Source organism: Gekko japonicus, unplaced genomic scaffold, assembly GCF_001447785.1.
Source record: "Gekko japonicus isolate JY-2015 unplaced genomic scaffold, Gekko_japonicus_V1.1 scaffold362, whole genome shotgun sequence".
Taxonomy (NCBI): domain Eukaryota; kingdom Metazoa; phylum Chordata; class Lepidosauria; order Squamata; family Gekkonidae; genus Gekko; species Gekko japonicus.
In genome coordinates, this window is record NW_015160220.1 from 935272 (window position 1) to 955218 (window position 19947).

Below are 19947 nucleotides of genomic sequence, written 5' to 3' on the forward strand. Positions count from 1 at the left end.
TGTTTATTTTTAGAGCCAAAAGCTAATTTGCTTGTATTTAATGAACATGTATTATTTTGATAAATGGTGTTTGACCACAAATAAACATCATTAATTGGGGGTTGTATGTGGGAGGGAAAGGGGAAATAGTGTAGGGATTGGGATACAGGGGAAAGCTCCCCCTTACAAGTCCTTGAGGGTTCTTACCATTCAAGTGGGCCTGGCCCAGTTGCTGGCACCACACAACTTGGCCACAGTTTTCCTAGGTAGAGGCTGCGGGTGGGAAAGCTTAAGACATGGGCAGATAAAGGTAGGGTGGGGGGGGGGGTGGGGGGGGGGGGGGGGCAGCTCAAGACAAAGGGGCAGATGGATGTAGGTTGGGTGGGAAGGTGATAATGTTGCCAATTCCAGGTTCAGAAACTCCTGGAGATTTGGGGACTGGAGCATGGGAAGGGTGGGGTTTGAGGGGAGGGACCTCAGAAGTGTATAATATCATAGATTCTAACCTCCATAGCATTCCTTCCCAGGAAAAAGTTTGCCAACCTCCAGGTGGGGGTTGGAGATAACATGGAATTATAACTGCTCTCCAGATGACAGAAATCAGTCCCCCTAAAGAAAATGGCTGTTTTGGAGGGTGGACTCTGTGGCATAACATGCTGCCAGGTTGCTTCATTCCCCAAACCTCCCCTTCCCGAGACTCCACCCACAAATCTCTAGGATTTTTCCAACTTGGAGCTGGCAACCCAAAGGGGACCTGATCTCTGTAGTTGAAAGATTCATTATGATTCCAGGAGATCTCCAAGTTGACAACCCTAGAATGAAAGAAGGAAGGAAGAAAAGAGGAGAGGGGGGCTATGGGGGCTTTCAGGAAACGAAAAAAGGACATAGTGGGAGAGGGGGAAATGAGCTGCCTCCCACAAGTCTTTGCGGCTTCCCACATGCGTTAACTATCACTTAACCCAATCACTTTAAGTAAGATGTGTTAGTTTTGTGTGACTTATTCATAAGGAGTGATATTATACTTAAATCCTTTTTAGAGTTATTGATTTGATTTGTGGAGGGAAGCAACAATTTTAGTTCCCAGATAACTTTTATTTTTCCTGTTAGTATATTGGTTGTCATATTCATTGATGTGATTGTGCATTAGTGTTACAGTGCATAGGGTTCAAGTGTCGGTAGAGTGATATCCTGCTAGTTCTGATACATCATGTCCCACATGCCGACTAAGGGTTTGTGGGGACCTAGATGCGTGTGTCCTTTGAGATGCTATTTCAGTGATTCTGTAATATCATATCTTGCCTTCACCCATTTGCCCCCACAGTCGGAGTAACGAGACGGACAACAGTTTGGATCAAACAAGGGCCACTTTATTAACAATATACAGTTTATTAACAAAACCGGCAAGGGAGCACTTCCTAAGTAGCGGAGCAGACAAGGCAGGTGTCAGGCTGACCAGCCTCCTTGTCTAATATGTGGGCGAGCCACCAACCCCGTCCTTGAGCCATTAATCTGGCTTTTGACCAGCAGCCCAGCCCCTGGTAGCCTCCCAGGAGTGCCTTCCTCTGAAACCCTACAGCTTGCAGAGAGGAGCTTACCCAAGAGGTTCCCAGAGGGAATCATCATTCACCACCCAGGGACTTAGTAGCCCGCAGGCTGTTCCTGATGATCCCCCAGTTCCCAAAACGAGGAACGGCTTAAGGTGCTTACCATTTTCCGCTTCCTTATCCCCGCCCTATTCTGCCACTCGCAAAGTCAAGCCTCTGCTTTGGCTGATGCGGCCACTTAACGAACTACGGCGGCCCTGATCCCTTGCCGAATGTCCTCTAAAAATAACTTGTTGCCCTCGTTTGACAAGTAAAAACCATCCCCCCTGTAGAGGTCAGTCTTTCCGACCACTATTCCAGGGTGTGGTAAGTAGTGACCCAGAACCCTTCCATAACTTTCTGGATCTGTCGGTTGACCTTGCGACAAGCCCGGTCGATGCATCTGGGATCCCCCAAATTGCACCATACATCCCGTTGTAAAATTGCGGACCAAATTACTTGCACCCTGGGCCATCTTGCTCGTATCAGTTTCAGGTCTTCTGTGCCCTGGATAACCAGGGCCTTGCCTTTCATCAGGCCAAGATCGTTGCCACCCAGGTGCACCAGTAAAATATCAGGAGGCGGCCTCCGCCGTTCCTCAAACAATAGGGGTAGTAACCTGGGCCAATGCATGCCCCTCCTTCCCCACCATTCAGCAAACACCAACTCACTCAGCCCCAACTGAGAACCAAATGTCGTCCTCTTTGCCTGATGAGCGGCCCAAAATATCGCAGATAAGGACTCTGCTTCTGCCGGCCCACAGCACCTGAAAGAGAACTGTTTTAGAATGCTTTCCTCTTAAAACTTGCATTGACGTACATACCCCTTAAATCTACGCGATCGCCATAGTCCAATGCCTTGGATATCCTCTCTAGAATATTCCATGGCCGCCGCCGTGGAGGCCGCTCCAATTCTAAATGAATGGGTCCCAAATCAGAACCCACCCAGACCCAACCGATTAAGCGCTCTCCGCATCAGTGGCCAAAATTGAAATTTAGTAATGCTGGAACAATGTACTGTCCCTTGACCCTCTGAGACTCAGGTAACTGTGTAACGCCACCACCGGGCATAACTCAGTTTCAGAACAATGCCCCAGTTCTATTACTGAACCCTTACCCCCTTGATCCGTCTTTGACCGCCAAATAGTAATGGCCACACTAGCTTCTCAGACCTTGACGTCAGTAAATCTTAAAGCCCGGTTTGAAGTGTCACTCTGTGAAGCAGGGACGAGCTCGCTAATACGCAGAGCTCCCAAAAATGCTGTTAACGATGCGGCATGAAACAGGGCAACCTCGTATTCATCCGCACAAAGGCCGGGCCATAATGCCCACAGACCCCTCAACACCGACGGAGTCAATGGCTCCCTGTCATCCCGAAGTTGCCCTGCCTCGCGCACCCACCCATCCAGCATTTTCTTGACTTGGAAATCGGTCGTCCTGTCCTCATGCCCAGCCGCTTTAGCTGCGTAGGCCAGGGAAGCCAGCCTACCCCTTATAGAGTGAACTGACAAGCCCTTCCGCTTCAAATAGATGCAAAACTGCATGAGCTGGGGCACTGGAATGGACCAAACATGCCATAACCCCGCCTCCTGCCTAAAGGTGACAAATTGCTGACCCGCCATCATGTATGCTTTTCGCGTTGAGGGAATGAGTGCCAAACCTATTGCCCGCTCGGCTTCAAGCCTCCAACCTGCCAAAAACCAGGAGGCATCCTTACTGGGCGCTCGTCCACTTTTGGGGCTAGCTGACGGAATCTCCCCATCTGTTTTCGAGAGAGAGCGTCAACGACCCCATTACTCACCCCCGGAACATGCCTAGCCTGAAACAGTATGTTATTCCTCAAACATAGCAATGTAAATGCCCGAACTAATGCCATGACCCGTGCTGATTTAGATGATAGTGAATTTATTACGTGGACTGTGGCCTGCTTATCACACCAGAAGTGGACCATATGGCCAGCAAACTCCGCTGTCCAAATCCCCACTGCTGCCACAATTGGGAAAAACTCCAAAAAGGTTAGGTCCTTGACCCAGCCTGCCCGGAACCAATCCTGCGGCCAGTCCTCAGCACACCAATGCCCTCTGAAGTATACCCTGAAACCTGAGGAGCCCGCTGCATCTGATGTGACCTGCATCTAGGCTTCCAGCCGCAAGTCTTCCCTCCCAAATGAAACCCCGTTAAATGAGCCTAGAAACTCCCTCCAAAGCAGGAGATCCTGTTGCATTCCACTAGTAACCCGGGTCCTGTGGTGTGGGAGGCGCAGACCCCGCATAGCATCACAAAGCCGCCTGACAAACGCCCAGCCTGGTGCCACCACTTTGCATGCAAAGTTGAGATGGCCCACCAGCTGCTGCAGCTCGTAAAGTGATATTTTCTTAAGCCCTAGGGAGTTCTCAACCATGACCATAAGGCATTGTAGCTTGCCCAGAGGGAGCCTAAAGCACTGTTGCACTGTGTCTATTTCAATCCCTAAATAAGTCAAGATGGGTGTCGGGCCTTCGGTCTTCTTATCTGCCAGGGGAACTCCTAGCTCTGCTGCCATTTCTATGAAACTGGACAGTAAAAATTCACACTGCCAAGTCCTCCTACGTCCTCCGAACAAAAAAATCAGGAGGTCAAAATCGGCAGGGTTAACTGGCAGCAGCCTGAAAGCCGACTTAATGTTGCACTTCGCTAATAGTGCGCCTCGTCCACAACCTCTCACTATCTTTATAGCCTGGTCAAAGGACGTATATTTTACTGAGCAGAGCTCGTCTGGTATCGTGTCATTCACTGAACTGCCCCAAGAATACGATAAATGATGAATGAGGCGGTACTCCCCCGGGGCCTTCTTTGGTACAATGCCCAAAGGAGACACCCGTAAATTAGGCACGGGGGGGGAGGAAAGGCCCCAGCTCTCTCCCTGCCCTACATTCCTTCCCGGTTTTATCCCGGACTACATCTTCCTTCCCTTGTACTGACTTTAAATTGGAAGCCCAAAAGGGGGTCCTTTCGCCTTGACAAGGGATCCTAAACCCAAATGAAAATCCTTCCAATAAATATCTACTGTCTCGTTTGTTCGGGTAACCCCTCAAAAATTCTTCTAACACACTCAGTTTAATTGGGCTGGGCCCCTTTATCAGCAGTGGCCCCATGGCCCCCTGCCCCGCTTGGGCGCTTGCCTTCCCTTGTTCCAACCGGACAGCGGATGAGGCCCCCCACACAGGGAGCAGTCATGCTGAAAGGAACATTACTTCCTGCTACAAGTCCCATTAGAGGTGAACTCCCAGCACAATGGGCGCCTCTGAGTCGCGATCCCCGCCTGTGCTCGGGCAGGGGACTGACTTTGCAAGCAGTGTACCATGTGATCACTGTCTGAGTGTTCTGCAGCTGACGATTTAGGCATGGACACCAGTTGCAGCCACAGGTGGGGATGAATCAGGTCCCAGCGCAAGGCAGGATTCGTCGCAGCCCTCACACGAAAACCCTCATCATACTCCATCTATGCATGCCCTGTAAAACCTGTAAAGGCTTTATAAATAATATCCAGGTATTGCAAAAGCGCCAATGCCCTCCAAGGCTGGTGGTGCACAATCACACCTGCATATATAAGGAAACCCGGGAGCCAATTGGCCCAGGTCCTGTCGACCCTCCGTCTCTTAATGCACTCTTTTTCTCTATCAACCAGGTCCTCCCTCTCCTTCTTGTCCATTTCCCGAAATAATAGACTGAACACATCTACATACCTACCCTTAAGAATCTTTTCCCTAGTAGCCATAGAAAGATGATCTCCCAAAGGCAGAGCTATATCCCCCTCAGGTAAAACCGTGGCAGGGACTTGCTCATAAGAAGAGCCCCTTGGAGTTGGTGGGTACCACCCCCCCCTGCCCGGCATAGTGAGGAGGACCACCGGCCACTGTGGGTGGCACAGAGTGCCAGGCAGCAGGTGATGGAGCAGCCCCAGCTCCAGATGAGGTAACCATGCCTGAAGGGCCCCGATGTGCCCTGATCACCTGGACCCCATGGCCATGATGTGTCCCTCTGTGTGCCATCGCTAGCCTTACCCTCCTGTTCCGCAGGATGCTTCGGACCCGTGTACACTTCCAGCTGTTGACTCCCTTCGGCTTCCGGCCCAGACCCGGTATCCGTGTCAGCTGCCGCCGAAGTGGATGAGTGACTATCCTCGAGGAGCACCAGATGTGCCAATACCTGCGCTTGAAAAGAAGAAATATCAGGCTTCTTAGACTTTTTGGGCTGAGGCGGAGTGGGAGTCTCCTGCTGCGGCCTAGCCTTCAGTTTCTCAAGGGCTTCTAACCTGGCTAAAATGACCGCGTTAATCAGGTCACCCTCCTCACCCTCAGAATTCTGTGGTGCGGGTCTAGTTGGGGGTTTCCTAGGCACTGGCTGTTTGCCCGAGGCCTTGCCCTGACCTTTCATAGGAGCCATTGCTCTGGATGGTGGAATTGCCTACTGGAAACTGAAATATTTCTCTCCTTGCAATCCCTTGCTCCCAAACTGCAAGGTTGGTGGGCTGATGCCTGAGACGGGGACTCACTCCGTCCTGCAGCCCTCTGGTCCAGAACTATGGAACTACAGACCTTCTACAGGCCGCAGTTCAGAGTCTTAACCCCTTGAGCCTCCGTAGCATCAATGCGGGATGTAGCAGGCCCGAGCTCAATACCCCCTTGTAAATTCTTGCCCCCTTAAGCTGCAGAGTGAGTGCTATTCCATACTTTCAGACTGCCGGGGTCCGGGATGGGTGCTCGCTCCGCCACGTGGCCCTGTGATTCCAACAAAGGATGTGCTCAGGCCCACTCACAGTGCCACCAAATTGGTGCCTGCAGCAGCAGCTGCTCTAAAGCCCAATGTCACCAGAGGGGGGGGCACCCCCGGGAACTTGTAATGGCCAGTAGTGGCCATCCGGTGACCCACGCGGAGAGGGGTATTCGACGGTGCAAGATGGTGGGGGGAGGGGGTCCCTTCGTTGAAAGAAGGCCAGGCGTACTAGGCTGAGGAACTGTAGCTCCTGGCCAAGGGAAGCTCACTGTTGAATGCCGAACTGGGGAAATAACTCGCTGTTGAATGCCGAACTGGGGAAATAACTGAGACCCCACGGCCCCCTGCCCCTGGGCATCGTTGCGAGCTCCCAACCAACCCGACCCGAGCTTTGCAACCCTAGAGGCCCTTGTCCTCTAAGCCCCGCTCCCGCGACTCAACCGGCCCCCACCACCGGCTAGGTACTCCCTGGCCTCGATGCCTCCTCATTCTGGCCGCCAGCGCCACGAAGCCACCTTGACCTCAGCCGCCGCACCGCGCTCCGCAGACGTCGGTGGGCAAGTCGCCCGAGCAATTGCCCTCCCACGCTGCTCCTGCTGCCGCCTCAACCGCCCAGCCCGCCGCGCAGATCGGGAGACAACGCCAACGGCAGCCCTCGTCTCGTTGTACCGGCTCCAGCGAGCACGAGGCAACAACTGCTCAGGGTGGGAGTGGAGCCAAGCCTAATCCGGCAGGCTCCTCCCACCCACGTCCCAGCGCGCTGCGCTAGGACGCTGTTGCCGCCCCGCCCTCCTCTGCGGCAAACAAGCTCCCGGTCGCCATTGGCTTCGGCGGCGACCGGGAACTCCCTTCTGTTCAATGTGAATGGTCCAATGATGTAGGCGATGCCCTGGTAAAATGACATTTTTTTCTCTTTCTGCTAGCATAAGTTAATCGTAGAAAGTTTATGAGACCAGTAGAAAGCCCAGAATTGTGACATTATACCTATTCAATGGTTTTTGCAACCCAGTTTGAATAGTTACTTGTCAACACAGCAGATCTTGAGATTAGACTGTCTAAAGCAATGTTTCCCAACTAGTGGATCCCAACCCAAAAGTGGGTCATGAAGCCTGTAAAAGTGGGTTGCAGGCTTTTGTATTTTTTTTATTTGTGCCTGTTTTTTTTTAAGTGAGTCAGCATGACAAATAAATTTGGATTTGTGAGTCACTGTACCAAAAAGGATGGAAACCACTGTTTTAAAGGAGGAAATATTTAAGATGCATCTGGTAATTTACATTAAGGCACTTTATTCTAGAATATTATGGGAAGTGGTCTAGAACTAAGGCAATTTAAAGTACTTTTTAAATGGTAAATATGGATATTTAATAGATTTCAGGCCATTTAAATCTTTTAAAACACTGTGTCAGACAGTGGTCACGCAGTTCAAATATTTCATCCTTCTTGTATCACAGATGAGTTAACATATCTAGACTTTCCTTTCCCTTCTTTGTTCAAATGCCACTTAAACACCAGTTTGGATTTCTAAGCACAGTAGTTCTGATCAGAAATATTAAAACAAAATATTATCTTTTTATTTAGATCTCTGGTTGTGGAGTAGAAGAGAAGACCCAACTGTTTTTGTCTTTCTACCATGCCTTAAGCTGCTTCACTTCAAAAATGTGCCTGGGAACAGCATGACTGATACACTCCTCAGTGATTTCTTCTTCTCTCGTCTCATGCACATGAATTGTCCTTCACATCCAGTCTAATTTAAAGGGGGCTTAGGGACCCACATTTCTTTGCAGTCTTGTTCTGTGTGCTTTCAGGATTTTCAGCTCTACTTCCTTACCCGTTCTGCCAGAGGAGAATACCCTACACTTGAGAGTAATCCCACTGCACTCAGTAGGTGAAAATGGATAGGACTGGGTTGCAAGCCATACACATGGTTCCTTTTCCTGGCAGAGGAAAGAGGAACATGAGACCTTTTAGTTCTTGCACACTTAGAAAGCATGCACTATCATTGGCTTGGCTTATTTATTTATTTCATTTATACCCCGCCCTCCCCGCACGCGGGCTCAGGGCAGCTTGTTGTCTTCCTGGTTTCAAAAGCTGTAGCAGCTCAGAACAGATAAGTCAGCAGCAACCATGTATGTATGTATGCATGCATGCATGCATGCGTGTAAGTATGTATGCATATGGTAGTCTGCCTGGGAAGTTGCTCAGCTCTAGACTGGAGCAAGCATATCCACTGCCTGCTAGGGACTTAGGAGTTGCATACTATTATTCCATATATCCAAGAACAGCTAAAGCTTCTGCCACTACCCTCTCTCTCTTTCCTCATGTCTGCTCTAGCACTGCGTATCCAACCCACCAGCCCCACCTCTGTTTTCTGGCAATTTTTTTGTTTATTCCTTACTTGTCCCTAGCTAGTAAAGAAAGGAGGGACAGGGTTACTTATCTATGGTTGAACTATTTGGAGGTTCTGAATTATGTTTTCTGGCAAAGTTTTTGTTTATTCCTTACTTGTACCTAGCTAGTAAGGAAAGGTGGGACAGGGTTACTTATCTATTGTTGAACCATTTGGTGGTTCTGCTCTTTGAGTACCTCTATACCGCTGACATGTCGTTTACCACACACTTAGATCTCTAGTACAAAACATGGTTTTCTTCACACATATACAAAATAAATTGCTGTGTTCATGGACAGCTAATTTTATTTCTCTTTTAAATAAATGTTCAGTATGCAAGAAGTAGCTGTGATTTACTGAAGCTGTGACTAAAAAATGTTAGCAGAACCAGCAAAAGGCAAGGGGTGGGGAAGCTGTTGTTTCCAGTACGAATGATTATCAGTAATGTCTGTGTGTTCCTTATGGTATTTGTTTTGCTTCTAAACTATAAAAAGAGACTTTAGCTTTCCAGTTTTGAATACTAAACTATTCTAACATTTTAAGTTAAAAGCCATTTAATTTGTTTTGATTATTAAATGTTAGGCTAATACCTTTTGACTGCAGGGTATTATTTTAGGAAATAAAAATGTCTTTCACACTTCATTCTTGTGGCACAATTCAATCTTTCTTTGCATGCATAAAGAGCAGATTGTGAAGGCTGTTGTGCACATAATCATGCTCTGGACCTGGGAGGCCAGGTGTATCTACTTCATGTATCCAGGCCCTGTGAGCATAAAAAAGTATGCAATGCCATAGCCATTTCAAGTACAGTGCACCATTATGGAGCAGTGATAAGAGGCCCCCTCACAAGCCCATCCAACGAGATACATTATTTGCTTGTAGTCTGATTGCACATTATGCCCTTACTTATGGGACTGAGAGAAAGTAGAAAGGAGCCATCTGCATTGCCCGAACTTTTGTTTGGTTCCTTCCTTCTTTTTTAAACTCCAGGTCCATAAGTGCAGGGGTTTCTAGTGAGAGCTAGTGGGAGCTTCCCTTCCCTTGGATTGTCCACTTATTCTGCAGTGGTCTGGCACAAAGCAATGTTGTTTACATTTTACACAGGCCCCATGTACAGAGATTGGATGCTGCTGATAAATAAATTGCTGACGTAGCTTCAACTGAAGCTTTATCATCGCGAGGATTTTCCACATCCCATCCTTTATTAATAAGGGTATATTTTCAATATTTAAAGATAATATTAGTGATATTGTGCTTTTTAGTCTTGACAGCAAGTCTCTGTTTCTTCAGGATCTTCAAACGTGGGTGGATGGAGCTAATGAAAATGGCTTTGTACTTGTTTCATTTGGAGCAGGAGTGAAATATTTGTCTGAAGATATAGCTCATAAATTGGCACATGCTCTGGCAAGACTTCCTCAAAGAGTTATTTGGAGGTAAGTGTTAAGATTTTTGCAATTGGTTTAAAGCATTTTTATGGTATACGGATGCTGGCCAAGAAGAATCAGAGGTGCAGCAAGAAGATACCCAACAGTGCCACTATCTGTTCTAAGCAGGGTTCTCCCCCCCCTTATTTGCCACCTTCTCTAGTTATCGTCCACACCAGGTGTGAAAGAAAGATGGAAAATGGTTTAAGGTCTCCAAAAGAGAGAGGAGGTAAATATTTCATCCAAATATTACTGAGTTGTCTCATAATTTAGTACTTCTTTTGAGCTGAGCTTTGTTTTGAACTTCTGTGTCCAGGACCTGACAACTCTAAATGTATTTGCTTAGTACTGCTTCTGAGCCATACTTGTTTTGAATTTAGGGTATTATCATTTGGAAGTCATTCAGTTCAGGGGCACAGAACTAGCCAGCAAGGCAAGTCTAATTTTTCTAGCTTTGTCACCCAAGCTTTGCATTTGGTAGCTTCCCCAAATCCAGTAATTATCATAGCATGAACATCTGTAATTGTAATATGGTGAAAACAGCTTCAGTAGTAGAAGTCAGTCTTTTCCCAGAAAATGCAGCCACACAGTCCAGTGGTAAAAGTGAAGGGTTTTGTAAAAAAATTAAGGTGTTCGAAACAGAGCAGAAAAAGAGGTAAAGGTTTTACTCAAAAAAATTGGAGCTGTTTCATTTGGACACTGGCTTTCTTATACAAGATCACTACATTGTGGTAGTTTTCATCAACTGCGAAGTGATTTAATGTATCCTTTTTGTGTACTTTGGCTTCCAGCATGTTTGTGTAACTTGTTTCTTCTCTTTAACGTTCATCACTAACTTTTTCTTATTTAATGTCCCAACACACACTGATCTACTTCTTTGACAAAAATTGAGGGGATACATAGCCTCCTAAGATTTGGGGGCATCTAGTTAATTTAAATAAAATCTTCCTTACACATTGGCCCCTTAGTTAAAATATCTGGTAGTGTCTCTAAAACAGAACATTCACTGCTGTGAGGTAAGTTCTGTTGTGAAATAGTAGAGCACTAAGGTATTTGAGGCAAGAATCAAAAAGAATAAATAAAATGGTTTATTTGTGTTGGAGAAGTTTTAAAAAAAACATTCAGCCTGCGTAGGCTTACAGACTCCATCAGGGAATAGCCTGGCTCAAGGTACTACTACTTATCTACTAGTTACAGCTTTAGGTTGGAATTCAGGTTCACTGTAACCTATGAGATCACAGACTTTAAGACTTAAACCACCACCTCATGATGATCCTCAGCCTTTTATCATTTATTAAGGGCCTTTCCCTTCAAACTGATTGTTTCTGACAGGCTTGAACAGCCTAAACACCTATTTAGTAGCATTGTTATGGGGAGGGGAATTCCTTTTTTTTCAAAATTACTTTTTAGATATACCCATTGATTCCCCTTATTCTCTCTGCAGCTTCAGCCCTTGAAGTTGTTTTATGTTACACCCCACAAGGAGGTGATTTAGCAGGGTGATAGGATGGTATGGGAAGACATTGTCTAACTCTGAACATCTACAGAGTGAAATTCTGAAATTTTGCAGAAACTTCCCTTCCTGCCCTGCTCTCTTTGAACTTCTCTTTGACCAAAACAGAATTGATTAGAAGAAAAGAGGAAAATGGAATGTTGGATTTAAGGGATAAATGGGGTAAACAGGAATTTTAGAGAATTTCTCGTAACAATGTTATGTTAGACGCTGTCACATAAACAGTGGTTCCAGCTGCATCAGACTTTCCCTTTCCCCAAGAGTCAGACTAATTGTTACAGGTTTACTCATTATCAGGGACAGGCCTAAAACCATCACTCTCCTCTTTCTGAGGTAGAGCTAACCCCTCTCTTCAGTGCACTCCTTCTGAGACAGAGCTACACTCTTGATGAGGCAGACTATACTTCCCACAACCCACATTGAGCTAACACTCTAAAAGGTGATTGGATGTTAAAGCAACATTCAAATAGGCTCAGTCACTAACAGCTAACTGGCTGTTTCACCTCCAGCAGCCAGACAGTCAGAACTTCATATATTTATTGTGTAGATTTGCATAGGGTTTTTTTTTTTAAGTTTGCTGTCAGGGGTTTTTAACCTTTGGTGTTAAGTAGAAAAGTGAGTAACAAATTCATATACACATTTCCCCCTCCCCCCCATATGAAAGTGATTTTTTTTCCCCTTGTGTGTTTTAGGTTTTCAGGAAATAAACCTAGGAATTTAGGCAACAATACAAAACTCTTAGAATGGTTACCACAAAATGACTTGCTTGGTGAGTACTGTGGGAAGTGTTTGGCCATTGTGTGAGACAGGATGCTGGACTAGATGGAACACTGGTCTGATCCAGCAAGGCTCTTCTTATGTTCTTTAAAACCTATATGCTCAGACACAAATACCCTTTTATTAACAGATTTAGGGTTTCCAGGTCCCCTCATTGCTCCAGCGGGGGGATTGGGTGGGGATGCCCCAAGCCCTGCCCCCAGGAGTGACCACCCGTTCAGTCACTCCTCTCCCTGTGGTTGTGGGCTGCATGCTGCAAGCCGAGCGTGTGGCCTGTGACTGCCCCTCTTCCTTCCTCCTGCTAGATTTAAAGGGCCCTCCAGGCAGGAGGGGGAGTGAGCAGTTGGTCGCTCTTAGAGGTGGGGTTTGGGGCAGAGCTTCTCCTACTGGCCAGCTGGCCGGGGGTGGATTGAAGCCCCCAGAAGCGGGGAACCCCCACCCAGACCTGGGGGCTGGCAACTCTAGGTAGATTACATATGTAGAATGCTTTTGAGACCTAAATGTGTATAGGAGAATAGATTGCTCCGTTGTGTAAGTCCAGACTGATAGTAACCTTATCTGTGTTGTTCATGTATACTTTGAGCAAAGCGGATGGTTTAAACAACACAGTGTATTCTTCAAGTCCGTTTCATTATAAAGACCTCTTCTAATTATTATGTCATTTGTAATGCTTGCCACTGATGTTATTTGCTTACTATTGATTTTGTAAACATATTCTTTTCCATGCACCAATACAGTAATAGAAACTACCCTACTGGTATGTGGTATACCACAATCATTACTGTAATTGCTAAGGTGATGTTGAAGGCAGACTTCCTCTGTGTTCATTCCAGACGTTTATTAAGCTGCTAACATCAGGAAGCAAGGGTGCAGATTTTTGCTCTCATATAGTTTCAAAAATGGAAGATGAGGGGTGTTGGGGAGCAATCACTTTGGGTGATTTCCCACAAGCGCTGCTCCGCGCTCACTCTTCTCTTTGGCCCAATGGTACATGTCAATTTCACACAAGCTGCTGCGCGACCGCATTTTGCCCTGCAGCTTTTTGTGATTTTCCCCGCGTCTACTCAATCCTGTTTTTTGAGGATTGAGTAGACGCGGGGAAAATTGCACGAAGCTGCGGGGGGAAATGCGGCCGCACAGCAGCTTGTGTGAAATTGACACGTACCATCGGGGCAAAAGGGAGGAGTGAGCGCGGAGCAGTGCTTGTGGAAAATCACCCTTTGTTACATGATTTTCAGGCTGCAGCAGAGGGAACACTTAAGGGAGATGGGGGATTTCCTGCTTATTCAAATACCAATTTCTATTTCAGACTCATGGATTTCTGTTACATTATATGATAAGATACATTTACATGGAAAGCAATCTTCCTCTAACTTGCCTTTTTTCCTCTTTAGGTCACTCTAATATTAAGGCCTTCCTTAGTCATGGTGGTCTGAACAGCATTTTTGAAACTATGTACCATGGCATACCTGTGGTGGGAATTCCTCTCTTTGGAGACCATTATGACACTATGACCCGAGTTCAGTCCAAAGGCATGGGAATATTACTAAACTGGAAGACTATTACTGAGGATGAATTATATGATGCTTTGGTGGAAGTTATTAATAATCCCAGGTAATGCTCTCTTTCTTTTCTTTTACCAACTTTTCACTGATATGGAAATAGAAGTTTTAAGAAGTAGCTAGTAGCCATGGCATAAATCCTGTGCTTTACGTCCTTTTGCACAGCTCTTTGACAGTTGCACAGGAGACCTTCCACTGCAGAGTGTCTTGCTCTGGCAATAGGTACCTTAAGTTCATTGAAAGACTGGTCTTATGTGAGCAGCAATGCTAAAGGAATACACACTGCAGTAAAGGATTGACTCTACAACTGAGTTCATTGCTACTCAAGAGGAAGCAAGGCATGGGATCCAAGTCTATGTGTCATAGCTTAACCTGTATAAAATTATGTGTGGATCTTGAGGCAATAGGTAACACCCCACTGAGTTGGCTGAATTTGTCTTCTTCCATTACACAGCTACCGACAACAAGCTCAGAAGCTGTCTGAAATTCATAAAGACCAGCCTGGTCATCCTGTTGAGCGAACGGTCTACTGGATTAATTATATCCTTCGGCACAATGGAGCGCAACATCTACGTGCTGCTGTTTACACCATTTCTTTATACCAGTATTTCTTATTGGATATTGCCTTTGTTGTACTGCTTGGTGCTGCCTTACTTTGCTACGTTTTGTCCAGGATAGCAAAATTTGTCCGCAAGCAGAGCAAACATCTTTGGTCTGCTGATGAACACACTGCTATTAATGGACATTACCAAAATGGGATACCAAATGGCAAGTATAGAAGAAATGGCCACATTAAACATGAAAAAAAGGTGAAATGAGCCAACTACCCCATGTACATTAGCAGTGAATCAGTTCTAGAATTGAATTTTATAGCTGTAACTTAGTTTAACACCTACTTAAAGTAAAACCTCAATAAACAGTTCTAACGCTCCCCTACAGTATGTAATCTTATGCAATTAAATTTTGCAGAACTAAGGGAAGTCTTTTTTAAGAAACCCAGAAAAAGAAAGCACAACCTAAAATGCAAAATGTATTTTTTTCTTAATACTGATGCAGAAAGGTTATTCTGGCACTGAAGTTTTTAGAAGCCTTAATTGTCTGATGTAATTCAATAAGTATATTTATGGAATCTCCATTTGTGAATCTAAATGTGTGTCCCAGATAAGGAATGATTTCCCTTTACTTGCAAGGGTGTTTCCTATTTCCCTAGATTCATTCACATGTCAGCAGAGAGAGCTTTGTTTTATTTGTCTAAGGTTCGATATGTTATCTGTGAATGATGTCACTTATAGTCATCTTTTCTCAAGTTTGGTACACAGTAGTTAACAAACTGCTGAATCAAAAGACAGCCATATAAATAATATTCTTAAAAAGCACTGAAGAATATGATAACATATACCAGACTTTTAATAGACTATTGAACTCTTCACAAGAGTACAGCAAGCTGTAATTTTTATTTTTGTATACTTTCATTTCATTTTTGTCTATCCCCAGATCTATCATTTATGCCACTGTAAGGGTGTTTTACTCCAAGAACTGAAAGGGCTGTGTGGATAGATTGGATAGTGAACAAAAATAAATGAAGGGGGTGGGGGAATCCCCAGGGTCTTTGGAGAAGGTTTTGCCATATCCCTTGAGCAATGCAGAATCAAAACATTGTGGAGGTTTGTTATAAAGTTGAATGTCTTTCCTTTTAATTAACTGCATTATTGCTATGGATATTATTACAATTAAGTCCCCCCCCCTCTAAATCACAGTGTTTCAGAAGTTCACTTTCAATAGTTCTAATTGTGCTCTTTATACTGGTCTGGGTCACACAATCCATGTCACGTAGTTGCCAACATCAGTTTTTGGAATAAAATGGATGGTTGCCACCATCTTAATAGAGGTTTGATTTCATGCATGACATTAAACCTGATTAGAATGTTTGCCTTTTCCCATGTCCACAGTAGCCTTTTAGCACAACACTCTTTGAATCACTGTATTGATACAGGACGTTTCTGTCTTTAACACAAAAATGGGGACACAGGACATTGGATATAAAATCAGGACTGTCCTGTTGAACCCGCGTTGGCAACTATGAGTTTATTAATTTCCATGTCATTCTGTTTACTTGGAATTTGCACTACACATGTTGTGAGTGTATGCTTTATTTATTTGCATTTTCAAATCCCATGTCTGACAGCAAGGTGTGTGGGTCCATTTACTGAGTACTGTTCACTAACATGGGAAGAGTTCCGAAACAATACAGAATGCTAAGATCATTTTCATACGCAGTGACATTACATTTCATTTTGTCTCATCAGGAGCCTCGATCTTAATAGCAATAAAGTAGCATTGCAAATATATTTCTAATATTCAGTGCAAGCAATTGTACTGCTTTCCAAATACTTGAAGAAAATATTATCAGTAAGTCTGTTAGCTTTATCTTTTTACAATCTTATCAATATGTGGCAACTAAAGGAACACAGAAGAGGCAATGAATGGTGGGAAAGTGACAGAACCTAGAGTGTATGGATGAGTTTTAATGTTTTTCGTATTGAAGAAGGTACACAAGCACTGACCGGATGATTAAGAATAATTTAATCTCCACTGTGATAAAAAACTTAAGCAATAAACATGGATTTAATACAGAAACAAATTGTTGGAAGCACATTTTTGTTCAAACATGTTTGTCCATTAATGTATACATGAATAATATCTTAATTCATGATTCTTGTGCCTCAAAAATAATGATATGAATAGGCTTTAATTTTCTAGGCCTTGTTTGCACAATCCATTATGCTGAAATAATGAGCACTGAAATTACTCCAGCTTCTGATTTGTTTTGTAAGAAAGTAGCTCCTAGGCAATTATTCCTTGAAACAAAATGTTTTCATTTCATGATGACAAAACCACAGTGCTTATCTTTTGGTATTCAGGAGTGCTTAATTTAGCGAGCAATCCTGAACAAGTCTACTAAAATTCAGTGCTATTCAGTGAGACTTACTCCCACAAAAGGGTTCTTAGGATTGCACCATTAGTTACCCAAGAGACCAAGAAAGTGATATAAATGGTACTTTTTATTGAGTCTTTTTCTATGTTCCCACTTTCATACACAGGGAGGGGAAAACAAACTTGACCCAAAAACTGGAATCAAGAACCACAAGGGTAAGAAAGAAGTTTGATAAAGGGCCAATATTAAAAACCTAGTGTGAACTTATAAAAAAAAATGCATGTATTTATTAGAAAGACAGTTAAAAACAAATAAGGGCCCAATGGAAGCCTCATTACAAAGTGCAAGTGCAGGTACGCAAGGTCCAATACAAGTGACCTGACGTGTTTCTGCCCTATGGGGGACCTTCTTCAGAGGGCAAACAGTTCAAGGTACACATGTTACAATATTACATATTACAATGAAATAACCAATAAGTTAATATTGGACCAAAAAAGGAAAGCTGTAGAAAAAAGAAAATTGAATATGAATTATCATTTTTTAAAAAACTTACAGTGTGGTAAAAAGGGCCTGCTCTGCGGGGAGGGTGGGGTACAAATCTGACAATAAATAAATAAATATATTACTTACTTACTTACGCAGCAAGATCAATAGACACAAGACAAGGATGTTTATGAAGCCTCTAAATATGAGAGTCATGTGTCTGGTGCCAAATGCCCAGCTGCTGAATGAGAACATCTAAAAAATAAAATATATTTTAAAAGCTAGTATAGTAAATAAAGGAGCTGCGGTGGCTCAAGTGGTTAAGACGCTGAACTCCAGGCTGTGGAAGGTCAGTAGTTCAGCAGTCCGAGACCCGGGTGCCGCATGACGGAGTGAGCTCCCGTCTCTAGTTCCAGCTCCTGCCAACCTAGCAGTTCGAAAGCAAGATATTGCAAGTAGATAAATAGGTACCACTTCAATGGGAAGGTAACACCGTTCCGTGCGCCTTGGCGTTTAGTCATGCCGGCCACGTGACCACGGAAACATCATCGGACAGCGCTGGCTCTTCGGCTTTTACCTTTACCTATAGTAATTAAAAGCCAATATAATAGCTGGAATTGAAAAAATCAATAATGTAAAAATTACCTTCCAATTCTGGTCCAAAAAGTACCTATGTGACGATCTTAGTCAAAGCTTGAATCTCCTTAAACAAATAGCAGTGCTATTGACTAGGTGTGGTTAACTTTTAGTTTGGTGTTGGATGATGCAATCCTAGTAAAATGCTTAGTCATGGCTGATGCATTTCCAAAGGAATGCTTAGCCATGGGTACACATGCAGGCTCTCTAGTAGTGTGGTAGTAGATACAGACATTGAATCCATTTAAACATTAAATCCATTTAGGAACAGCAACATAAATATTAAACTGTCATAAATTCACACTGCATACCAGTCCACCTGTTCATTCAAGCCAAAGAGAGTTAAAGATGTAAGAGCATGAATTCAAAATAGTTCTCTGCCCTTCAAACATCCAAACTGGAGATTACCAGCTCGGACTTGTTCCAGTGCCAAGAAGCGAAAGTCTCTGTCGCTGTGGCTGGCTGTTGTAAAATGATTCACCAATGGAGCATTTTTCCTTTTCAGATGGATGCAGCTTCTATGCGCCCCTATCCTGATCTTAATCAGCCTAGATGTATACCCCACATAGATAAGATCACATTTACACACTATTGCATATATGAGGTTCCTTGAGTTGCAGTTAAAAATGCTTTAATGGAGTACTTTTTTTTGCTTAAGAGAGTCATGGCAAAAATCTGTGCAAAGCATCAGACCACAAACTGTACACCCCACATATGGAAAGTTGCCAGCTGGTATACTCCTACCATCCACTCCACTCTGTATTACGGGGGATGATTTTAAACTGCTTCTAACAAGCATGTCTCTCAGGTTTTTAGATCAGCGATAGGAGAAGACATAAACAGATCATCCCCTTTGGTGCCAAAAACTAAACAAGGTCGTTCTGATAGAATTATTATTCCATTGACCTACAATGGGAGATCATCTCAAGTTAGCAACATTATCAGAAAACATTGGCACCTACTTGCCAACGATCTTAGATGTGAGGCAGTCCCCCTCTTTGCCTATCAGAAATGTAACCATGACTAACCTCTAACCAAGAGGTCCTTTTAATTGAACTGAACTGCCATCCAACCCTTCTGTGCAACCACTACAGTGCAGAGATGATTGACTAATAATTTTAATGAATAAGTTTGTTAATACAACAATCATGGGATGGAATAGTTGACAAACTGAAAAAAACTAGAGGCAGGTAAAGATTGTCAGGGTACAGAACCCAACAAAGGCAAGTATGTCTCTGGCAGGGGTCATTTCCTGTGGGAGCGCACAGGAGCGGAGCTCCGGCAGTAAGGAGCCCAGGGGGTGGGCACATGCAACAAGCCCCACCCTCTGCTCCCAGCAGCCCACAGTCAGGCCACGAGGAGCAAGAAGCAGCCAGGTAAGTTGCAGAGCCCCCCTCCCGGCCCGCCTTCAGGTACAAGCTCTCCCTTCCTCTGTGAGGGCAGATCTGCGCGTTCCCCCCCCCCATAGCTAGCAATCCAAAACAGTCCAGTGGCACCTTTAAGACCAAGGTTTATTCAGGTACAAGCTCTCCCTCCTCTGTGAGGGCAGATCTGCATGCCCCCCCCAATAGCTAGCAATCCAAAACAGTTCAGTGGAGCCTGAGCGGTGGGTGTTGCCTTCTGACACTCCCCCGGTGATGTCAGGGGGTGTGGCATATGCAAATAAGCTATGCAAGTAAGTTATGCTAATGAGCTCCTGTACCTCTTTTTCTGTTAAATGACCCCTGGTCTCTGGGAAGGGTAAAATTAATCATTTAGATGTTTCAAGTGAACTATTAAAGAAAACTCGGAATAATGAACAGGGTCATAGTATTATTGATCAGCAGTACAGATAATTGAGAGTAGGCTTTTATGTTTTGCCTTGAAAACCTTGTGGGGTTGCTGTAATTCAGCTTCAACTTGATGGCACATTCTA

General features: G+C 44.5%; 1 protein-coding gene across 1 annotated transcript in view; it reads left to right on the forward strand.

Moving 5' to 3' along the window:
• The window catches only part of UGT8 (UDP glycosyltransferase 8), a 44360-nt gene extending 28971 nt beyond the window's left edge, over positions 1-15389 (forward strand). The window contains exons 2-5 of the mRNA XM_015411053.1: positions 9993-10135; positions 12332-12408; positions 13811-14030; positions 14433-15389. Of these exons, the coding sequence (XP_015266539.1) occupies positions 9993-10135; positions 12332-12408; positions 13811-14030; positions 14433-14796 (804 nt within the window). The 3' untranslated portion in view covers positions 14797-15389. The remainder of the gene's footprint in view (positions 1-9992; positions 10136-12331; positions 12409-13810; positions 14031-14432) is intronic.
• The last annotated feature ends 4558 nt before the right edge of the window (positions 15390-19947 follow it).